This window comes from Chanos chanos, chromosome 10 (assembly GCF_902362185.1).
Source record: "Chanos chanos chromosome 10, fChaCha1.1, whole genome shotgun sequence".
NCBI lineage: Eukaryota > Metazoa > Chordata > Actinopteri > Gonorynchiformes > Chanidae > Chanos > Chanos chanos.
Genome location: NC_044504.1, coordinates 35,272,397 through 35,294,887, shown reverse-complemented (window position 1 = coordinate 35,294,887; position 22,491 = coordinate 35,272,397). Strand labels below are relative to the sequence as shown.

The 22,491-nt window shown below is 43.4% G+C and overlaps 1 protein-coding gene across 1 annotated transcript in view; it reads left to right on the top strand.

The window, feature by feature from the left end:
* Nucleotides 1–22,491, top strand: part of fstl1b (follistatin-like 1b) — a 28,795-nt gene that overhangs the window by 4,352 nt on the left and 1,952 nt on the right. Inside the window, exons 3-9 of the mRNA XM_030786709.1 lie at nucleotides 14,304–14,405; nucleotides 16,314–16,443; nucleotides 17,257–17,289; nucleotides 17,701–17,831; nucleotides 19,917–20,035; nucleotides 20,709–20,821; nucleotides 22,383–22,491. The exon at nucleotides 22,383–22,491 is cut by the window's right edge and continues 2 nt beyond it. Coding sequence (XP_030642569.1) covers nucleotides 14,304–14,405; nucleotides 16,314–16,443; nucleotides 17,257–17,289; nucleotides 17,701–17,831; nucleotides 19,917–20,035; nucleotides 20,709–20,821; nucleotides 22,383–22,491 — 737 coding nt within the window. The remainder of the gene's footprint in view (nucleotides 1–14,303; nucleotides 14,406–16,313; nucleotides 16,444–17,256; nucleotides 17,290–17,700; nucleotides 17,832–19,916; nucleotides 20,036–20,708; nucleotides 20,822–22,382) is intronic.

Genomic DNA, 22,491 nt, shown 5'->3' with positions numbered 1-22,491 from the left:
CTCTCTCTCTCTCTCTCTCTCTCTCTCTCTCTACACCCCCTACTGTCTGTCTACACCCCCTACTGTCTGCCCCCCCCTTTCCCCTCCACCTTCAACTTTCTCTTTTTCTCAGTCCTCACATTTTAAGTATGTTTGCTTTTAAAGTGTTTGTTTCCGATACATCTGTGCTCAGTTGTGTTGTACCTTCTCCTTCCTTTCTTTCTTTCTTCAGACCCTGTCCTCTCTCTCTCTCTCTCTCTCTCTCTCTCACTCTCTCTCTGAAGACATGTGCATTGTCTTGCTCTTTCTTTTGTGATGATGTTTTATGGCCTTGCTTATTGTGTTGGCCAGTATTGCTAACAGAGCTCGAAAGAGCTTTTCTTCGGTGAAATCTCCAAATGCGAGACCTGAGGGGACGGGAAGAGAGGCCGTTGAAAACTGAGGAAAAAGGGGGTGGGGGGGAAGGGCCGCCTGGACTGATGCCTTAGTTAAAGAGAGACGGATTGAAAAGCAGAGAGAAGGGAAAGATGAATGGATAGGGATGAAAGAAAAGAAGAGTTCAGGGCTGTTGAAGTCCTTGTACTTATAATACACTCGTCGTCGTAAGATAGTTCACTCGCCCTCCATCTCTCTCCTCTACCTCATGGTCGTTTTTCCAGAGTCTTCAAAACCAGTTCACCTCTGAGGTCTCTTTCAGTCATTTCTCAGTCTTTCTCAGTCTTTCTCTCCTTATCTCTTGAGCTCTTTGCCTTGTCTAGCAACAACTTTTGTTCCGACAAAGAGAGTGATTGATTGGTTTTCGCTGCACCACCCGGTACTGCCTTTAATATGGGACTCACATTTTATTAAAAAACAAAACCCTTCGGGTAATGAGGCCTTGGTTGTAGGTGGTAGAGGAAGGACGATAAGGAGAAGTGGATGAATAATCTCACCGTGGCTCTGGGAGCCAGCGCCATTATTCATAGTTCGGTTTATTTAGAAACAGCCGGGGGGAACCGGGCCTGCCCAGAGCCGGAGTTCTCGTTAATTGCATTATCATAATATGCGGCTAAAGAGATGGTGCTGATTACTTAGGGAGAGCAGCGCTGGATCTTCAGGTGTTCCCTCGCCCGAGATTTTCCGCCCCGCGTCTGCACGCGTACCGAGAGGGCCTCGGCCGCGGCGCCGGTGCCCCAAGTGGAAAATAAAGAAGGCCATTGTGAAGGGTGTATGTTGGAAAACAAGAGTATTTCCCTCTCTGAACACATGTCAAACATTTGCTCAGCACGCTCAGACCGTGACCCCCTCTGAGAGGACGTCACTGTAGGAGAGAATAGATCGAGCCCTGAGCGGACTCCTACTCTCAGACACGCTGGAGCGGAGCCAAGAGAGAAAGAAGGAAGAGGGACAGAGAGAGAGAGAGAGAGAGAGGGGAGGGTGGGCGACTGCACATGAGCCCATGAGAAGCCAGAGACTCCATGAAGAGAGACCAGAAGACATGGGCTGATCCTCTAAAATTAATCTATAAAAAAGGGAAGAGTATGAAACCAATAAATACATAATGATTGAATAGGGAAAAAAAAAACTAAGCTGGGAGTGGGTGAAATGATTTCTGCAGCCTTGTGTGCAGACTGGCTCTCAGGAAGGGCTGAGTGACTGTTAAACTGAAGGGACTGTAGAGCAGAGAGATGCTGTGGATGAACAGAAGAGACAGACCCATGACTGTACACTTAATGGATCCGTTTATTTACGATATTTAATGAAGAAGCAGTGGCCCTTGTGCCCGTCTGCTTCTTCTCGTGCGTTTGAATGTCGCCTCACTTAGTATATCGCACTAGAAAGACCAGTAACTGTGTGTGTATGTGTGTGTGTGTGTGTGTGTGTGTGTCCTTCCACTACCATGCTTGATGCCTCTGGGTCCAGTTTGTGCCTCTGGCATACAAATGAGGACTTAATCTTATGACTCCTTGGAGGATGCGTCTGAATCCGTAGCGGAATCAGGACCAAGCGTGCCTCTTTTTGAAGTCCTAACGGTTTGTAACGACATTAACACACAGTCTCTGGCTCAGTGGGAGAAAATGCTGTTGAAAAATGCGAGTGAAGGGGAGACAGAGAGAGAGAAATGCTGAAAGAATGGAGTGACATCATTCTGTAAAGACATTGCCTGACAGGAAAAAAGAGATAAAGATAAACAGATAAAGGGAACAAGAAAGGATACGTTACTGTCGGTGACAAACAAGCTTGTGTCTGCAATGTAAAGACATCAGGAGCATCGTTGTTGTTGTTGTTGTTGTTGTTGTTGTTTTCAAAGCGAACCTGTCAGAGAGACATGAGGACAGCATCTCAGCACCCGCTCACACCTGACAGACTCATCCTTTGCTTTCCTGTCACTAATCAATCTCACTCTGTGTTCTCAACAGCAACAAGAGGCTTTCTCTACGCTATGTTTCCACCGCTTATACGACATGTTCAAGAGGATGCCATGCTTGTTTTGAGTTAGCTACGACCAGATAACTGAATTACAGCAGAGAAAAAGCCTGCTGGTTTCTGTGTTCCAGAGGAGTTTGTGGTGAAATTTTGCTGTTTGTTTTTTAGTTGTTCCTTTGACCCATTTAGCAGAGATATTTGGCATGAGGCAAACCCAGTTGGACAGAGCAATGAGATAATGTACTGGAGTGGAATTTACCCCACCCCTCCCTCTCTGGTCCTCTCTCTCTCTCTCTCTTTCTCTCTCTCTCTCTCATTCTTAAGCATGTGTTTCCTATTTAGGATTCATCAAATGTTTCTGGACAATTATGATTTTGTGAAGGTTGTTGAGATAGTAGGAGTTAGATACATCAAGGAAACGTTTGCAGAGGAGAGAAAAGAAATGACGGAAAATTATCCGTTCCTCTTTTTTTTCCTCTCTATCAATCCCTCCCTCCCTCTTTGCCTCTGCATTTCAGGCTGACTCTGTAACTAAGGCATCAGATTAGGCAATATTGTCATTTTTTCCACTGGAAATGGAAATGTAATGGAAAAACAAAAAGCCAGGGGAAGAGAAAGAGGCAGAAAACACAGAAGAGGTGAGACTTGACTTCACTCTGCCCCAGGTGCTCTTCTTGGTCTGTGGTGGTCCTCTGGTCTTCTCTGCTGTGACATCATAGTAAAAACACGCAATCCCTCTTTTTCAAACATCAGACGAAATTTACTTTGTTTGTGCACTAGTACAGAGCATACTAAATGTTTTCAATTTTTTTATTTTGGCTTAGAAACATACAGGTTGGAGAGAATGTAATGTTTGTACATTCACATTCAAAGTTTATGCCAAAAATGAATGAGCAATTCATGTGGCATTTTCCTCAGTCAAAAAGCTAACAGCAGTTTATTTCTTTTGAACTCCACCACACAGAGAACCTCCTTTTCTCATTTTACAATTTTCTGTCTTTTCAAGCCTTTTTTGGTTACTGTGTCTATACAATTATTGGGTTTTTTGCTTGTTTTGTTCTTTTTAACCCTATCCTACATTTTGGGACCAGATCAAACCATGCATGTCAGCCCTGTCTTGCTGACCGGGTCTGGCGTGGTCTGGTCTGGTTTCCTCATTAGCAGTGAGGTGACAGCCCTGTCTTGCTGACCGGGTCTGGCGTGGTCTGGTCTGGTTTCCTCATTAGCAGTGAGGTGACAGCCCTGTCTTGTCGTAGTGCTTACTCAGCGACCCCCGGTCCACACAGTCAATGATCACAATCTGATACACATGACTCCCTGTTACACTGTGTAGCATCACACTGTCCCACTGTATCACACAAAGGCTCCGCATTTGCCTATAACACAGTGCCATTCTGTACTGATGGCCTTATCTCCTGCCTCATCTTTTCTGAAATGACATCAGAACATCAGTATTTAGGTTTGTCAAGGAATAACCTAATAAATATAATGTCAACAGAGTCAGTAAAATTGCTTCCTCTTGATCCTTCCTGTCTCTCTCTCTCTCTCTCTCTCTCTCACTCTGTCTTTATTTCTTCCTCTCCCTTCCTTGTGTCCCTCCTTTCTTCCCCCTTTCCATTTTCCTTGCAGAAGGCTCTATCAGGGCTGTGCATTAGTTCTCCAGCAGGGCAGGGGCACTGTGACATTGTTGTGGTAGAGATTCTGTTTGACAGGTCTCTTTGCTGAACTAATGGGCTTGAGGTAACGCAGGTCAGAGGCTCTGGGCACAAAATGTGGAATTCAGAATCTGTCCATCATTCTTTTTTTTTTCTATTTATTTCGTCTAGACAGGCTCAGCTTGGTTCTGCATTCCTGTCAGGAAACCCCATGGCTCGTGCTAACAGTCCTGTATCCATTATTATTCACACAAACATGCACCTGTGCACACACAAATACACACACATACACACACACATGCACACCTCACACACGAACACAAGCACACACACAAGCACGCACACCACACACATACACACAGTGATGCCATGTATGCTTCAAGATGAAAAATAATATATTTTTTCTCTCCTCAAGCTGAAACTTTAAAACTGTTAAAGCATATGTGAGTAATTCAAAAGGTAGATCTCAAGGCTAATCACTCTGGCAGCTTTGAATTTCAGTGTTCCTGAACTGAATTTGAATTTTTTTTTTTTCTCAAGACGTTTGGTGTTGGGGCATAAAATGTTGACGCAGACCTGACGTTAATCATATCCATAATGGTCATTATTCCACTGCCCCAGGCAACCATGACGTGTGAGTAAACAGACAGATTCAGTGGTCCATTTTTCTCCCTCTCAGACTCACACCTCGTTAGCTGGGCAGGTTGTTTGTGCTTAGCAGGTTGTTTGGATGCCAACCATGCTGTTCCATATGCAAATACATGCTGTGGGGCATTCTGGGAAAAATAGCTAATTACATTTCTGAAGTGAACACTCAGGAAATATTGATTTGCCCTTTTTGATTCATGAAGCCCAAGTCAACCAACCTGTGCACAAACATACATAAACACAAACTTGTCGATGTTTCTACAAATCCCCAGCCACTGCTGCACAGACTGGCCGATATCGCCATGTCTGTTTTTTTGCCCCCCCTGTTTTGAGTTGGGGTTTTTTTTTTCCCTCCCATGTTTGGTGATATTTACGTTAGTTGTTATGGATATGTAAATTACTCCTGTGGAGAACGTTGGAAGTTTTCTTAGAAGGCTAGGTGTGAAGGAAGCAAAGAAAACAAAAAAACATTTCTCTAGGGTCTCCTTCCCACATCTCCAGGGTTTGGATGTTGTAATCAAATCCACCCTGCAGTAAACCTCAGTTATTAAAAAATAACACCCCCTCCCCCCCTGTTAGCTCAATACCAACCCTGTGATAGTGATGTGGTGGTAAACATTGACTGGTATTTCACCTCACCCAAATAACCCCTGGATTATTAAGTGAATCTGCTGAGGGTGGTATGGAGAGAAAGCTAGGCAGGGTTTTTTTTTGTTGTTGTGGTTTCATGACTGTACACCAGTGTGAATGTCCTTTTTTGGCCTGGAATGTTTGTTTTAACCCAGTTGGGAGTGCTCCAATTCCTTGTTTCCTGTTAACATTCCCAGTGTGAGCATGCTAGTCTGGTAAAGATCCTCGTCTCCGTATGGAGGTCCAGAGATGGATTATGGGGACCCTACAGCATGACAGAATTTGCAGTGTCAAAGTGCTTTCAAATTTTATATTTAAAACTATAAACACAAAACTGGAAAAAAAACTCTTCTTTTCCTTCATCATTAGAGGTCCTGTGTTTTTCTTTTCTCTCTCCTAGTCTGTTACAAATTTGGTCTCACTTCTTCTCTAGCAAGCGTTGAGGGGATGTTAGAACGTTGTGGTCTGGGAACAGCAAGACTGCTCTGACTCTTTAAATTCCTGATACCTCTTTGCCTGATTGCTGCTTTTTCCTGATATAATGTAGACCTGATTGCTAATGATGAGGTGTTGTGGTCTCAACTGTCCTTGAATCCCCACAGCTTTGTTTTCTGATTGCACTTAGAGCCTCTCCAGTCGTATCTTTCCCAGAGTGAGAATGTCCATTAAGTCCAAAGAGTGGGACCATTAGCCCATCAGGACTCCCACCTTCCCACCTTCTATTGAAATCTGTATTCAGTCGGTGAAACTGTGAAGCTGTGAAGAAGATGGCCTCCATAACCATTGCTCCACACTGTTACCTTTTTCTGGTTGACATGGTCTTTTACACTCTGTGCTTGGGGTTGCTGAAAAGTTAACGTTGTGTTATTGGTCACAGACCAGTGTTGTGAATTGTTACGTTAGTTTTGATGTTCCTGATAGCAAAGCTAATTTAAGATGCTTGTAGTTTCTTTGTGTTATCACATAAAGATAAGATAAGAACTGTTGGTTTTATACAATGTGTGTCCAGTTCTATGAAACAGGTTCTGTGTTCAGGCCTATTAACACCCCTTTATGCAGTGTAATACATAAAATAAACCGTATTTCAGTCACACTGCAAGGAAGCATTCAAAGTTGAAGAGCAGGTGTTTACATTCTTTTATACTTAAAGCATGGCTTTGTGCCTTTATCCCTCTCTCTCTCTCTCTCTCTGTCTCTCTCTCTCTCTCTCTTTCTTTGAGTTGTCTTTCATTCTTTCTTTCTCTCTCTCTCTCTCTCTCTATAAACTGTTTATCTTTCTGATGTAACCCAGTACCGTACATTTTAATGTGACAATATCACTCTGGCTTGTGAGCTGTAGCTTTTATGAATCCATTATGTGGTTTTATCTGTATGAATGATTCTGTTCGGTTTTAAGATGGTTAGATTGCCAGATGAGCGTGATTAGATGAGTGAATTATTTGAGGTCTAATGGCTTCTCTTAAATGAGTTTTTTTCAGTAAGTGTTGGACCTGACTGGCAGGATGTGGAAACACACCAGGGGTTTCAGATGGAAGAAGAATGAGAGAGAGATTTTTAAAGGTGTGGTTGGAATCAAAGGCAGCACTTTTGCTTCTCACCTGCTGTGACAGAGTAGAGACAGATTGGAGATGCCTCTGGCATTGGAACAACCTGCTTTAGACCTTGTACCACCATCCTCTCTCTCTCCCTATCCGTCTCTCTCTCTCTCTCCTTCTCTCCCTCTCTCTCTCTCTCTCCCTCCCTCCCTCCCTCTTCCTCTCCCCCCCCTCCTCTCTCTCTCCCCCTCTCTCTATTTCTCTCCCCTCTCTCCTGCGCGCTCTCTCTCCCTCTCTCTCTCCCACTCTCTCTCTCTCTCCCTCCCTCTCTCTCTCTCCCTCCCTCTGTCTCTCTTTCTCTCTCTCTCTCTCTCTCTCTCTCTCTCTCTCTCTCTCTCATCTACCATTATCTGCTGGCCACAGTTTTAATATTCCCATCTCTCTAACCTGTTCCTTTATATAAAATTCTTCACTGTTAGGGATAATGGTTCTAAACGAAAATGAGACTGACTACGTGAAAGACACTACAATGCAGATTATGAAAAATCCCCTATGCAAAATTAGTTTGTTTTTGTGCTAGGTACTCACAGTACTCACAGATCAGCAGTAACAAGGGTTGTTTATCTGTTCCCACTGAGTCATCGGTTCACAGATATTAAAATTTTTTTTAAGCTATATAATTAATGCCTGGCTTCAGAAATCATTTTATCTCGTTTACTATTGGACATTCATTTAGTGTGATTGAGACAGAAGCACACACACACAAACAAAAAGTCAAGACATGGGAAGTAATAGAGAAATCTTAAAATACAGTCTTTTTTTAAAACAAAAAAGAGATGCTGAAACAGGGGCGATTTAATGAAAGAGGTAGTGAAGCAGGGTACAGCTCATTAAGACTGAGACTAATTATATGCCCCCCCCCCTAAAAAAAAGTACGTGATGTATTTGGAAGAGAGACAGTGAAATGTGGAATAGACTGAGACATTGGGGAGGAGAGAGGGAGGGGACCAGGGCAGTCATTACAGTAATAAACACAACTCTCACTCTCTCTCTCTCGCTCTCTCTCTCTCTCTTTCTGTCTCAAAACAATGGCTGCCATCCTCGCTGTTCTCACAGGGTCACTGGGTTCAGGTTTTTGCTGCTTTGATGAAGTCTCAGGGACCATTAATAATGAATTGTACTCAGATCAATATGCAATTATGAAAGACTGGCATTAATCACATTCGCTTAGCTGTGAATTACCTGAGAAACCTTTCTGGAAGAAACGGGTAAGAGATGTCCAAAAAAAACCCCAAAGTGATTTTTCTCCACTGACCTTACTTACCGTTCCTCTGTCACGCGCTATTGAATTTCCAGAACAATCTTTGTTCTGTTTGTGCTCAAGGCTTTTTTTTTGCTTTTTTTTTTTTGGAAAGGCGTGAGGCTAGATTGAGTTTGTTTAGGTTTAGTTTTCTTGCCTAACCCATTATTAAAACCACACGCTCGAGCACCACGGACGGTGCGTCACCGCAGAGGAAGCACAATTTTCATTGAACTTGGCTGAGAAGGAAAAATACTGAGTGTCTCACAGGCTGAAGAAGAGCAGAGTATCTGCTCAGCTGTTGACCCCAGGTCCTCTCTGGTTACAACTGTTTAATTAAAGCACTCCGCGCTCTCTCTCTCTCTCTCTCACTACCACCTCTGTTCTCTCATTTTCTCTTTCGCTCTGTCTCCAGGATTTGCTATTTCCTTTCATCTCTTTTTTCAACTTCTCTTCTCTGTCTCCTCACTTCTCCACTTTTCTTTATTTCTATTCCTGTCTCTTTTCGTCCATCTCCAGGACGTTTCCCCCCCCTCTGTTTTCAGCTTTTCCTTTCTTCTCTCGATCTTTCTTTCTCAAGCTTCGCTCTGCGCTGACTTTGCCTCTCCCTTTTATCTTTTAATCTCTAAGGATTCTACGAGCTGTCTGAATCCGCCCGCTCTTTCCTCAGAGCCCGACACAGGCTAAGAAACGCTGCACCTGCGTTCGACTGGGGAGTGTGAGAGTTCTACGGAAAATGCGGTGTTTGGGAATCTGCTTCAGTCACTTTCTATGGAAAACATTCGCACATCTCATTGCGACCTCTCTCACCATCTCACCACACATACACACACACACACACAAACACACACACACACTCTCCCTTTACTGCCCTTCATGGAACATGCGGCTTGGGCAGAGTCAGGGCATGGGTTGGTCATGACTGCTGTGAGGGTGTGTGACACAGGGTCATGCATTTTTCAGCTCTCTGTGGAAGTATTGTTCTCAGTCGCATAGATTCATATGGACCTGAGTGAGACACAAATGACATATTTATCTTTAAACAGCATCTCACTGTGTTTCACAAATGAGGACAGGACTGGGTGTCTCTACAGCAGGAATGGGTTAAGTAACAAAGAAGAGCACAGACTCACACACACACACACACACAGACACACATGCGTGCGCGCACACACACACACACACGACACGCATGCGCGCGCTCACGCACAGACACATGCGCACACGCACACACACACATGCGTGCGCGCGCACACACTCACACACAGACACATGCGCACACGCACACACACACATGCGTGCGCGCGCACGCACACACACAGACACACATGCACGCGTGCGCGCACACACACGCATGCATGCGCATACACACACACACACACACACATGCGCGCGCGCTCACACGCTGACACACATGCACTCGCAAACACACACACAGCCACAAATGTGTGCGCGCACACACACACACACACGTGCACGTAGGCATGCATGCACAAACACATGCTGAGGAGGTAACATTTGAAACTGGAATTCTGCTTTTTCTCTGTGGAGCACAAACCCAAAATAACTACACAGCCCTTTTTTAACAGTTTTACTTTAAAGAGCTACCAGTGCCTCTCCCAGCGTACAGAGCTGTGAGGGAGAGAACATGCTCCTGTGTATGCGCGAGTTGAGAGTCAGACACAAGCTCTGACTCCTCTTCCCAGCTTCTCAGGGACTGTTTGCTCTCTGTCTTACCTTTTTTCCACTTGTTTTCTGTTTCTCTCGCCTAAACCATCTTTCTATTGCCAAGGAACCCCTTAGAGTCAACATCAGCAAGTCAGTTTCTCCCTCACTCTGTATGTGTGTGCATGTGTATGCTTGTGTGAAGTAAGCTTGTGTGTATATGTGATGTGTACACTGGATATTGTGTGTGTGTGTGTGTGTGTGTGTTATGGGGAAGGGAGTGGGATAGAGGTAGATAGAGAGAGAGAGAGAGTGAAATAGAGAGAGAAAGAGGACCAACTTCTCATTTTCCCACGAGGCCACAGGCTGCTGGAAGGAGTCATAAGTCTGAAACCTGACATGAGAGCGAAAATTATACACCGGAGACTGAACCGGAGACCGACTCTAAACCTTTAAACCTCACTTTTGTGGTCAGATAGACTCTACCCGATGACATCTCTGCGGTCTGGTGAACCTTTGTTAGCTGTGTTACAGTAGAGCAAAACAGCACAAACTGCAGATTCAAATTAGGGGGACAAATGAAAGTCCTGATCTGTAATATAAGAAACAGGGAGGAAACTTTTAACAAAACGATAGTGGGACATCTGAGTTAAGACTCGTTCTAACTTTCGGGCAAACTTGTGAGGCAAAAAAACAAACAAAAAAAAAAAACAAGAACAGACACAATCCAGTCTTCATGACGGTCGTGCTTTCGTTTGATCAGAGAGCAAAAGTACAAGAGGCCACATATCCACTGGGCTCAGATATCCCCCCCCCCCCCCCTCTTTTTTTTTTTCTTTTTGTCTCAACTCTGCATTTCAGGATATTATGGGCCCACCGTGGGTTCTGCGCCTGGTCACCATGGCAACACCATTAGTTTTGATTTGATTGAGATGAAGTGCACAACACCATTCATTTAGCTAAATGCCAACTCTCTTCTCCCGGCTAAATTTAGACAGCCGTGTTCGTTATTTTTTAAAAAGCCCCCCCACACGCATTCTCCCGTGAATGAATACGTGATGCTCCCAGGTGCATGTTCTCAACGTGAAATAGCTTTGACTTTAGCTAGATTTAGGAGGGTTTTTTTTTTTCTTTACGTTATGAAAGTTTTCATCTGTTGACTCGTGATGAGATAAGACAGGGCTGTAATGAAGGAAGGATTTTTACATAGGAAGAGTTTTTGCTCTGCAGTGAATGTGAAGCTGTTTGAGGTTCAAACTGTGCTTCTGTCTGTACGTGTTTAAGAGCTGGGAGCAAACTGCACCACTGCTCTGTCAGTTTTTGCCTGAGTGGAAAGTTCTCTCACATTGTATGACTCATGCACAGACACGAGAGGGGGGAAGGGTGTACACAGATTGTGTGTGTGTGTGTGTGTGTGTGTGTGCATTTGTGTCTCTGTATTTGTGTGTGTGTGTGTGTGTGTATGGGAAACAGGGTGGGGGTTAAAAACATGGCCTAGAAAGCCCAGATGTGACAACACCCTTAATGACAAAATATTTTATTCCAGCAAAACTTATAAACACAGTTATAAACAGTTTCTATTCTCATTTTCTTTCTTTCTGTCTTTCTTTCTTTCTTTTTTCTTTTTGAAAGGGGAGAGTTGGTGGTTTTGTGTGTCTGTGTGTGTCTGTGTCTGTGTGTGTGTGTGTGTGTGTGTGTGTTTGTGTGTGTGTGTGTGTGTTTTGGGGGGGTGTCAAATGAAATGAGTATTTAGGGAGTAAATGACTGTATGCCTGGTGTAGTGTGAATGCAGAATGCTATAAGTGCAGAGTAGTGGTCAGACATGAAAAACATGGAAGGACAACAAGAGGTTTTTTTTTTGTTTCACTGATAGTTCTAGAAATCACTGTCTGAGCTGCAAGCTGTAATAAAAGAATTGCATTCTGTAGTGGAGAAAATCCCAATTCAGACCAGTTCTTGGATCAGACGGGTGTCTTTTGAAACTACACATTACACTCTTTATCCCGGTGCCTCGAGTTATTCTACACAGTTCTTGAGTGTCTCATTCTTTTTTTTTTTTCTTCATGTTTCAGGATGTAAGAAGTTTGGATAAAAGAGGAGGGGTGTTGTAAGGCACATTCGAAATCCAAACTCCAGCTACAACTTGGCAGCACGAGATTGGCTGGTTCGCCTCTCATGTGACCTCAGTGTATGGAAGGGCTTCAGTGACAGGGTGGGATACAGGCGGGAGGAGGAGAGAAGGAGAGAGGGAGAGAGAGAGAGAGAGGAACAGTAAAACAAAGAGTGAAGCAGTCCTGTGAAAGCAGGCTGCTTACAGCCATATATACAACTCCTGCATAAGGGAATGACAGGCAGACAGAAAAAGAAAGAGAGCTGTAAACTGAAAGGAGAGAATCAGAGGGGGAGAGAGAGAAAGAAAGAAAGAAAAGAGAGAGAGTTAAGGAGAAGTTTGAGGTGAATAGAGTTATGCTGAATGTGCCAGAGGGCACTGGCTTCGTCACCTGAGGCAGGGCCTGTATACACTCACGTAGTCAGTCTGCGGAGTTAACCAGGGAATGCCGTTTTTCACAGCGAACCTATTTCCCATCGCTCCTGTGCTCTTTTTACACATAAAGTCGTTTTGACATGTAATGATTTGCACTTTTTGATGTTAAATGGGAAAACAATATTGGTGTGGTCAAAATACATATATCAATACACCCCGTTCACCTTATCCAAGCCCCCCCCCCCCTTAAGCCAAGGTTTTTTAAAATGAATTTTGCATGAGAAGAGAGTGGGCAGTTTTCTGTATGAAGTCTATGCATATTACACCCTTTAGAACATTTGAAATGCTCTATTAAACATGTCCCCAGCATCACAGCAAAAGACACATTCTCTTTGTAGAGCAAGTTCAGTGTAATTGGATTCGTATTGTAAAACTTTTTTTTTTTTTTTTTTTTTTAATGTTTTACAGTGTGCCTTGCGGTTGTCATGGTAGCCAAGGAGTTTGTTGTTGTAGCTTTTTTCCTGTTTATCTTCTTTTTGAAGGAGGCACTTGATAAAGTGTCCCAAGTTGTGACTGCTTGCCCTTTTTATGAGGAAAATCTGTTGTCATGGAAATGGTCTCATGCACTTTTTAGGCAAAAACAGCTTTTGTTCTAAAGACGAGGTTTCTGTGCTGTGTGTTTGCGTGTGTACTTGTGTGTGCATTTGTGTTTGCACACACAAGTACACAGTCGGACATTTTACCTGAAACACACTGTTCTGCTGGGGACAACTCGTCAAATGCATCTGAATCTGTGTGTGTGTGTGTGTGTGTGTGTGTGTGTGTGTGTGTGTGTGTGTGTGTGTGTGTGTGTGAGTGTGTGTGTGTGGATGTGGCTGCACTGGTGCTCATGCATGTTTGTGTGGTTGTCTGTCTGTGCCCATCTGTCTGTGTGTGGTAACACCTCACATACCATGTAGGTAACATATTGTTTCATGTGGTTTAAGCTTTTGAAATCACAGATTATGTATAGATACTGAGGTTATAATCTTGACAGTTTAAACCACTGCATCCGCCCTTTCTTTCTCTTTCTGGCTCTGGTTTGGCTTTGTGCGTGTGCGCGTGCACGTGCCTATGTGTGTCTTGGGAGATTCTTAGAAAGCTGTGAATTTAGTTCACTTTTATTTATATTGCACCTATACCATTAAATTCAACAAACACTGAATCACTCTAGAGATATCTGTTCTGAGAGCCCCAGTGATGAGAGCTAAGGCAAAGGCAACAGGGGGAAAAAGCAACGTGGGAAAAACTCCCTTTAGCAGACATAAGAACAAGTCTACAGAGGAACACAGACTCAAACGTATCCACGAGCTTATTACAGGAGACTGAAAAAACAAGGAAAAGTACCAGAAAAGTCCAGGAGAAATGAGATGTGTTTTGTGAAGGCAGGAAGTCGGTCATTTTGGGATCATTTTATTGGTAAATGGCTGACCAGACTGGGTTTTTCCCTGGTTCTGTGGATTTGGGCAAGAGAACTACAGTCCTGTCTAGGAGGAGGCTACACAGCCTTAGTGCTCAGATGATTTTCATATGCAAGCGTTCATTTACTTTAACTACATAAAACAACGAATTATGCATTAAGTATGGCTTCTGCCTTGTGTAAAAATACCTGACTGAATATTTTGTCCAGTGAGTATTTGGAATAAAATAATGGTATAAGGTTATTTGATAGTGTGTGTATATTCCTTCCTCGAATGTGAATCACACCTCATTTTTTCTGAAGTTAGATGTCTCCATCTGGTGTCAGTGAGTTGTAACTGCAGAATGCATATCTGAATTTCTAGTGATACGTCTAAAAGTGTGTGTGTGTTAAAGCACAAACCCATGTATCACTCTTGTATACAGAGTTAATTGTATGTAGATACAGTATGTGCTTGTGCTGTTCCTCTCTGTAATATCATGTGTGTGTGTGTGTGTGTGTGTGTTTGCACTCACATATGTGCATTTATGTATCTCTGCAGGTAACTCAGAGCAAATCTAAAGTGTGTGCTAACGTGTTCTGTGGAGCAGGGAGAGAATGTGCTGTCACCGAGAAAGGAGAGCCAACCTGTCTGTGTATTGAGGTAAGTCTTCCCCAGAAACACACACACACCAGCAGTTACTCAATACAATACCTATCCCGCAATCACTCTGTGAAATACAGGACAGCCTTCACCGACGCGTCTGCAGCAGAGCCTCTGGACGGGGAGCTTAGAGAAACAGCACAGAGCTGGGCTGTTTATGTGTTCTGACTGTAAGATTAGAGAATGTAGAAGACTGTGCGGTGTTCACGAACTCTGGAGTTAGATGTAATGAAACGTGAGTGTGGAATTTGGGTCAGATCTCTGGATCGTGTGGAGCCACGTGGGACTGTGCAGGATGTGTGGTGTCTGCTTTGCACAGGTCAGATCTGATTATAGACTTTAGAGGCAGTACAGCTCCTGACAGAAAACATACATCACACACACACACACACACATGAATACGCACACACATGCGCGTGTGCGAGAGCATGTATTAGGGGTTGCACAGAGTACTCGAGCGGTCACATCAATTCTCGAGTTTCTACTTTATCGTCGAGGACTCGCCAATCGCGATGCTAGATCTCGCGCGCACTCAGTTTCCAGTTAGAGCCCTTGGAAAACGAGAGGAACGATGGCGACAGCATTAAAGTGGGGAATCGATTGTTTGTTTGCCTTATTGTTGAATTTTCTTCCCTTACTGCCGTTGTGATTAAATAAACGTGCAACATTTGTGAGTTGTGGACGGATTTCTGAAGGATGGCTGTAACATTGAGTCTGCCATATAATAACCTAGGCTATTAACACGACTAAACAAATTAATGTTGTTAAGATACATGCAAGCAAATACGACTAATGTCATTTTTAAGTCGGTTAGGATTACTAAAGATGACCAGGCAAAAAAACAGCCGCTATATTTCAACACAGTAAGAACATTTAACGGAGAATTGATTATGCGTTTTCAAATTTACCCAGATTTAACCCACTATAGTGTGCACAGCACGCTTTGTTGACTGCACTTTCTATCTTGGGCTACTGTAGAATGTTGGTAACAATAACCTTAAGATATCGTCGGTATCGTCCATACTTCACCATTGGTAAGGGTAAGGGTAAGACCAAGTGTTATTTTCATATCGTATCATTAATTTCATGCTTTGCCCTATGCGCTGGAACCAACCGCATCATAGCTGCTTAGTCTTCTAACTGAAGCAGCAGCACACCCCCCCTATCCCCCCCCCCCCCCACCTAGTACTCGAGTTGTAAAAGTATGTACTCATGCAACCCCTAGCACGTATACACAGGCACAAATGCATGTGCAGACACCCACCCACCCCCACACACGTACACGTACACGTACACATATACACATGCACACACATACACAGAAACACACACACACACACACAAGCACTATTTCTGAGTCATGGTATATAGAGGAAAGTGTAAACACGTCACAAAGCAGCATCTTTCAGTCTTGTTCTCTGGTAGCAGCAGTTTTTTTGCACAAATGCAGTCGCTGCCCACTGATCAGCTCATTAACTCTTTAAGGTTTGCATGTTAAATCGGCCTGACAGTTGTCCAGGTTGACAAACATAATTGTAAAGTGTATGAATGGGGTGTAAACAGGGAGAGTAAAGATTTGTGTCAGTTTGGAGTCATTCACAGTTAACGCCAGCCTGGCAAGAGCATGGCCTAAAAATGAGGCCGAAGGCTCCTCCTCATAGCAGCTGCAGTAAATTCACAATAGGTTTGTCTTATCTAATCTAGGCATGATACACTTTTAAGGGCCCTGTTTTTTCATTACAGAAAAGAATTTAAAAAAAAAAAAAAGCTCTCTCGCTCTCTTTCATTCTCGCTCTCTCTCCGGTCTATATTCCGCTAGCCACAGTGTATGAAGGGAAAAGAGAATTGATTGACCGAGCCGTGTCAATAGACATTTTCTCTCTCTGTCTCTGTCTCCCTCAAACGTAGCACTGTAAGCCCCATAAGCGCACTGTGTGCGGCAACAACGGGAAGACGTACCGGAACCACTGCGAGCTCCACCGGGATGCCTGTCTGACCGGACTCAAGATCCAGGTGGCCCATGACGGACACTGCAAAGGTGCACCCACACAGAAGCATCTCAGATACACTCACTGCTGACATGGGTGTTAAGGGAGATTTTTGTGTGTGTGTGTGTGTGTGTGTGAAAAATGTGCTGACGTTAGAATGAGACTGCTGACAGGGACTTGACCTTTTAAGTGAGTAGAGGTGAAAAGGGACAGGCATGGAGTTTCAGATCTTATGTCTGTCGGGTCGTTAGTATTTTTAACCTTAAAGTCGTTTAAAAGCTGTGTGTTATAGTGTTAATGTATCACTTTATCCCCAACCCCATAACAACATGAGCATCTGGTTGAAATAGGCAATACACAATGTAAATAGTGTCATAAGCGGTTACATCAACATCAACAAATGGTTGAATAATATAAATTGTTGCTCTTGGATAAAAGCATAAGTCAACTCTCCCATATGTTCTCTGGTGCATGCACTCACGCTAAACTGGTCTGGTGTGGAAAAAATCGTTCCACTCCTGAAAACGAACTTCGAAATGAAATCAATCATCTTTGGCACATCTGTGTTGGGTGAAACTTTAACCCGTTGAACTCAGTGACACAGTGATCGAGATGAGACCTGGTGATAGGGGATGGTGGGATGTCACATTGTATCATGACATGATCTCATCCAAGCCAAAGATGGATCCCCGTGTCTGACTTTACTGCTGTTTGTTTTATCAGTAGTCTAATCGCTTAACGCAGAGCCACGGATCGGATAACGAAGGGTTATTTAGAAATTTAACAATGGTATTACTTTTTCTGAGTGTTGCAATCAGGAGGAACATAACAGATTATCTTTTTTTTTGTTTGTTTTATTGCAGAGAAGAAAGTGGATAAGGCTGCTGTCAGCCCGGGTGAGTGTGCTACAGTCTAAAGATGTGTTGCCATCAGAGAGATGTGTTGTATGTCTGTTTATCTACATGTCAGTATCGTTTGCTGATAAAGTCAACTTGCCCCATACAAGAGATCCACAGACAGATACCCTTTTAACAGAGTCAAACTCTCTCTGACTCATTTACAATCAGCTAACTGAGGTGTGATCTTTTGTGTGTGTGTGTGTACGTGTTTGCGTGTGTGTACGTGTTTGCGTGTGTGTACGTGTTTGTGTGTGTGTACGTGTGTGTGTGTGTGTGTGTGTGTGTGTGTTTGTGCGTGTGCATGCATATTTGTGTGTGTGTGTGCACTTGTGCGTGTGCATGCATGTTTGTTTGTATATGTGTGTGCGTGCATATGTGCGTGTGTGTGTGTGTGTTGTGTTTACCCAGTCGTGTGTTACGTCGCTGACCGTAATGAGCTGCGCAGTCGTGTGATTGACTGGCTGCAGACGGAGGTGGTTCCAGACGGATGGTTCACCAAGGGATCCAACTTCTCTGAGATCCTTCACAAGTACTTCAAGGTGCGACCGATTTCTTTGCCTCTACGTGTTCTAGCAATTTCCTCTTTAAATCAGGCCATGATTAACCCTGCGAGCGAAGTCAGTTTTTCAGAGCCCTGCCCCTGCCTGTATCAGTCCGTGCTCTCTGAACAGGTGCCAGACAAGTCAGTCAGATCTGATTCAGAGTAATCTGGAATAGCACATTTATACTGACTCTACGAATGTGGTTTATAACATTTAAGAGGTCTTCATTGGATTCATGTGTTTATACTGACTTTACAAATACTTTGCAAATAGAAGCGGTCTTTAACTTAAAATAGGTCACTTGGTGGGAAAAGGTGGTTTACAACCCATGAATGTGAATTGGAACATTGTGATATTTCTATGTCCATCCACTACAGATAGAAACATGTGGCTTTCTGTAGAATTGTGCGCTAAACTGTTACTGTTAACTGCACCAGCACTCAGTAATGCATTAGAAGAAAGTAACTGCAGAAATGACAGTCTTCCCTCCATCATAGACCTCTTACTGTTCTTTTAAAGGACACACCTAGAGCTCATTGCTGAGTCGCGGAGATTTAAGCCAAGCTCTGTCATGGGCTTATTGAGTCGTATAATACCTCAGCGCTGGACATTTACTGATACTTCAAAGACTCACAGTGGTTTGGCTTTGTCCTGTCTTGTCCCAGTCAATCCACAGCTTGATGGCTTTGTGTTCGTAATACTCCCTCCCTGAAGATAGATGCCCCCCACTGCCCCACCCCCCTCCCCCCCACCTCCGCTGATCCCCACAGCAGCCTTTGAACAGGCCTGGTCATTTTTCTGACAGCCCTCTCAGGCATGCTGAAGTCCACTGAAATTACTCTTAATGACTCGGTGCCCGGCCTGTGGAGAAGGACCTCACCCTTTCTCACTGTCACAGAAACTATGCAAACAATATGTCAGTGTCCTGTAGTTATACACAGGTGGTACATCATCAGCATTGGAAATATCAATATCGGAGAATGACAGAAAGGAGTTATCGACCTAATATCCATCCACCAAATCCTTTTTCCTAAGTTTGCACTCGCCGCCTTTTTTATTGTTTATTCTCACACGTCAGTATTGAGCTGATCGTGTGACTCAGCCACATGTGTTAAATTAATAGTTTCAGCCTTAACTCCATACACATATGAATGACTGACATGCTGCTGCTTTTTTTTCGAGACAGCATTGCAGTGTAAAATGTCTCAGTACGACAGATGAATCTTGAGAAGAAACATCGGGGAGTGAAAAAAAGAGAAGGTGATGGAGTAATGTGTGAGGGAGACAAAAGTATGAGATGTCCTTTTCACTCCGGATTATCAGTGGAACGTTAGTGGAGAATAGCTCGCTGTATCAGCCAGATTGTGTGTGTTAAACTGCTGAGATTAGATTACGCCATAAGAATGACGTGTGTGAATGAACTGAGAGTGTGTGTGTGTGTGCATGAGTACGATGTATAGATGTATTAGTCTTGGTGTGTGTGTGTGTGTGTGTGTGTGTGTGAGAGAGAGAGAGAGAGGTGTGTGCATGTGTGAATATGTGTGTGTGTGAGAGAGAGTCTATTATATAGATATGTTGGTCTTGTGATATATCTTTTCGTGCAAAAATCTCCTTCTCTTCAACGTAGGCTATCCTAGCTCACAGAGAGCAAACTTTACTAGCACACCAGGGCAGGTGCAGCTGTACCCCATTGATAAAAGTGCTGTATGGAGAGAGAGAGAGAGAGAGAGAGCACTGTTAAAGTACAAACTTCTGCTTGGATAAGGAAAATGTGATTATGATTCATGTTTATTGACCCAAAGTTCAATAAGACATACAAAGCTGAATCTACCTCACTTTAAAGGCATAAATGAGTAATGTACACTTGTTTGAAAGTTTCACTTACATATATTAGATAACGCTATCTGTAATAATATAATATAATGTAATGGTTTGTCCATTGCCTGATACGGACTGTGGGACGTTTGCCTCTGTTCACCGTGCAGGAGTGAAAGGCTCTGTGTTTTAAGTGTGTGTGCAGTTTGCTGGTCTTTGTAAACAGTGAGATTATTAGTATTCGTAATTGGATTGTTGTGTTTGCAGAATTATGACAATGGTGACGCACAGCTGGACTCTACTGAGCTGCTGAAGTTTATTCAGCATAATGACAGCGCAGTGGAGTTACGATCCTACGCTGATGAGGAGAGTAACCGCCTACTCAGGTCAGAAACACGCATGCGCGCACACGCACACACACACGTAAACACACACACAGAGTTCATGCACGCATACACACAGTGCACACGTACACGCGGACAAACACACACACACACACACACACGTGAACACACACACAAAGTTCATGCACGTGCACACACACACACACACAGTTCATACACACACGCGCATACAGTGCACACCCGCACGCTGACAAACACACACACAGACACACATATACACACACACACACACACACACACACACAGATGGTTACTTAGATTGGTAGCTTGCATTTTCTACCACCAAATGTCAGGTTAAAGATCCTGAGCAAATGTCCACAGTAATATGGCTCTACTTTGGGCCATTCTGATAATGCTGTTTACCAAAAGTAACCAGATTTCAACTGATATTGAGCTGCTCTGTGAGCCTTCACTGTGGGCACGTGTAGTTAACCCCTTAAACCTGGACAAATTTCATTTGCATGTGGTGTGTTTTAGTACACAGTAAGAATACCTCTGAAGATTTGAATATTTAGATGTGTTTGTTATGTTTGTTTGTTTCTTTTTTTTATTGTTTGTACACCAGAACATACAAAACATGTGTTAAAACACACCTGTAGGACTCTTACTTGATAAAGGTTCAGTGAGCAACAGTCAGTTGATGTCTCTCTCCCAGGAGCCTGTGTGTGGACGCCCTAATCGAGCTGTCGGATGAGAATGCTGACTGGAAACTGAGCTTCGATGAGTTTCTCAACTGCCTCAAACCTGGCTTTAACCCCCCAGAGAAGAGTGAGTCACGCCTCTCTTAATGACCCCCGCCCTCCTCACTCAGGCAGATTTTTCAGACAATATTTAAGTTTAACTTTCACACCAAAAATACATCATTTTGTCACAGTTTGCTGAGCTTGGAGCCTTGAAGGTTGAAATCTGCACTAAGACTCAGACTAATTCTGGGGTCTGATTCTGGGGTGTGGCAGCTATATTGCACTTGTCTTTAAACCCTCTATAAAGATAAAATAATATCTCAGTGGTCAGAGGAGAGAGAGAGCGAAGGCGGGATAGACCCTAATCACTACTAGTTTAACAGATAAGGAGAAGAGTGCTACCAGCTGACTGAAACGATTAGAATGTCCATCGTGCAATGTTAATACGTTTGTTCAAACCCACACGTCACTTGATAACGTTGTTTAAAAAGGCATAAAACTCTGCCAGTGATAATTCAGACATGCAGCATAAGCATTGCTACATGGTAGAGAATCCAAGGACCAGCGTTCTGTCGAGAGAAAGTAGGTGAAAGTTCGTCAAAGAAGGAGGCAGAGTGGTTTTGTTTGGGGTTTTGTGACCTCACCACTGGCTGCATGCATGCATTCCATCACAAAATTTACACTCTGTGTCCAGAGAGCCACAATGCAAAAACCCCGTGACTGGAATCATAAAGAAAAAAACCGGGACTCGGGACAGGAGACAGGTAAATGGAAAGAGAGAGAGAGAGAGAGAGAACAGCTGGTCTTTTCTCAGTTTGGATATTCATAGTGTTGCTGGAGATTGCACAATGAGGAACAGATCTGGTGTCAGTCTCAGGGTCACAGGAGAAGGATTGAAACCAAAGGACTGCAGACCCATCTGAACTCCTGTCAGCTCATATTTCTTCTCCCCAACAGTTGTATAAGGCAGCTTTAACGTTCCACGCTGTATTTTTGGCAGTAGAATATCTCCGTTTGGATGTATTACCGAGCCACTTCAGTGTTAGCAGGACTTTCACCTGGCTTATGTCAATTTCATTTTAGTGAGGTTCTTAAAAGCACATGGCAGTAAAATCCTGAGAAATGTACATGTTGGTAAGTGCGACGTATCATGGTGAATAGGACCAAACTTCATAAAATGCCAACGCTGATGTTACAGTCTTAATTTACTCATCACATAACATATTTACTGTGTTTTTTTTCTTTTTTTGCATTGGTAACCAGTGCATGTCACTCAAATACAAACATGCAAAACTGATAACCTGATAATGCTTATGCATGCTTATATTAAAACTCCCTTATAATTCTTTCTCAGTGATATGGTTGAAGTGTAATCCATTTCGAAAATGTTTTGAGAGGGCACAATTAAATCATAAATCCTAGGGCAGTAGGTAACACAGGACAAAAGGTTATTCATCATTACTGGACACAAGGTTACACATGGTTACAGGACATAAGGTTACACATGGTTACAGGACAGAAGGTTACACATGGTTACAGGACAGAAGGTTACACATGGTTACAAGCACTTACATGCAGCTGATTGGTGTAAATATGAATGACTGAGTGGGTGGACGAATGACTCATGTTGTATTTGCTTATTGCAGAGTGTTCCCTGGAGGATGAGTTGTATGAGGATGGAGCAGAGACCCAGGTGGAGTGTAACCGATGCGTCTGCGCATGTGGAAACTGGGTGTGCACCGCCATGACCTGTGA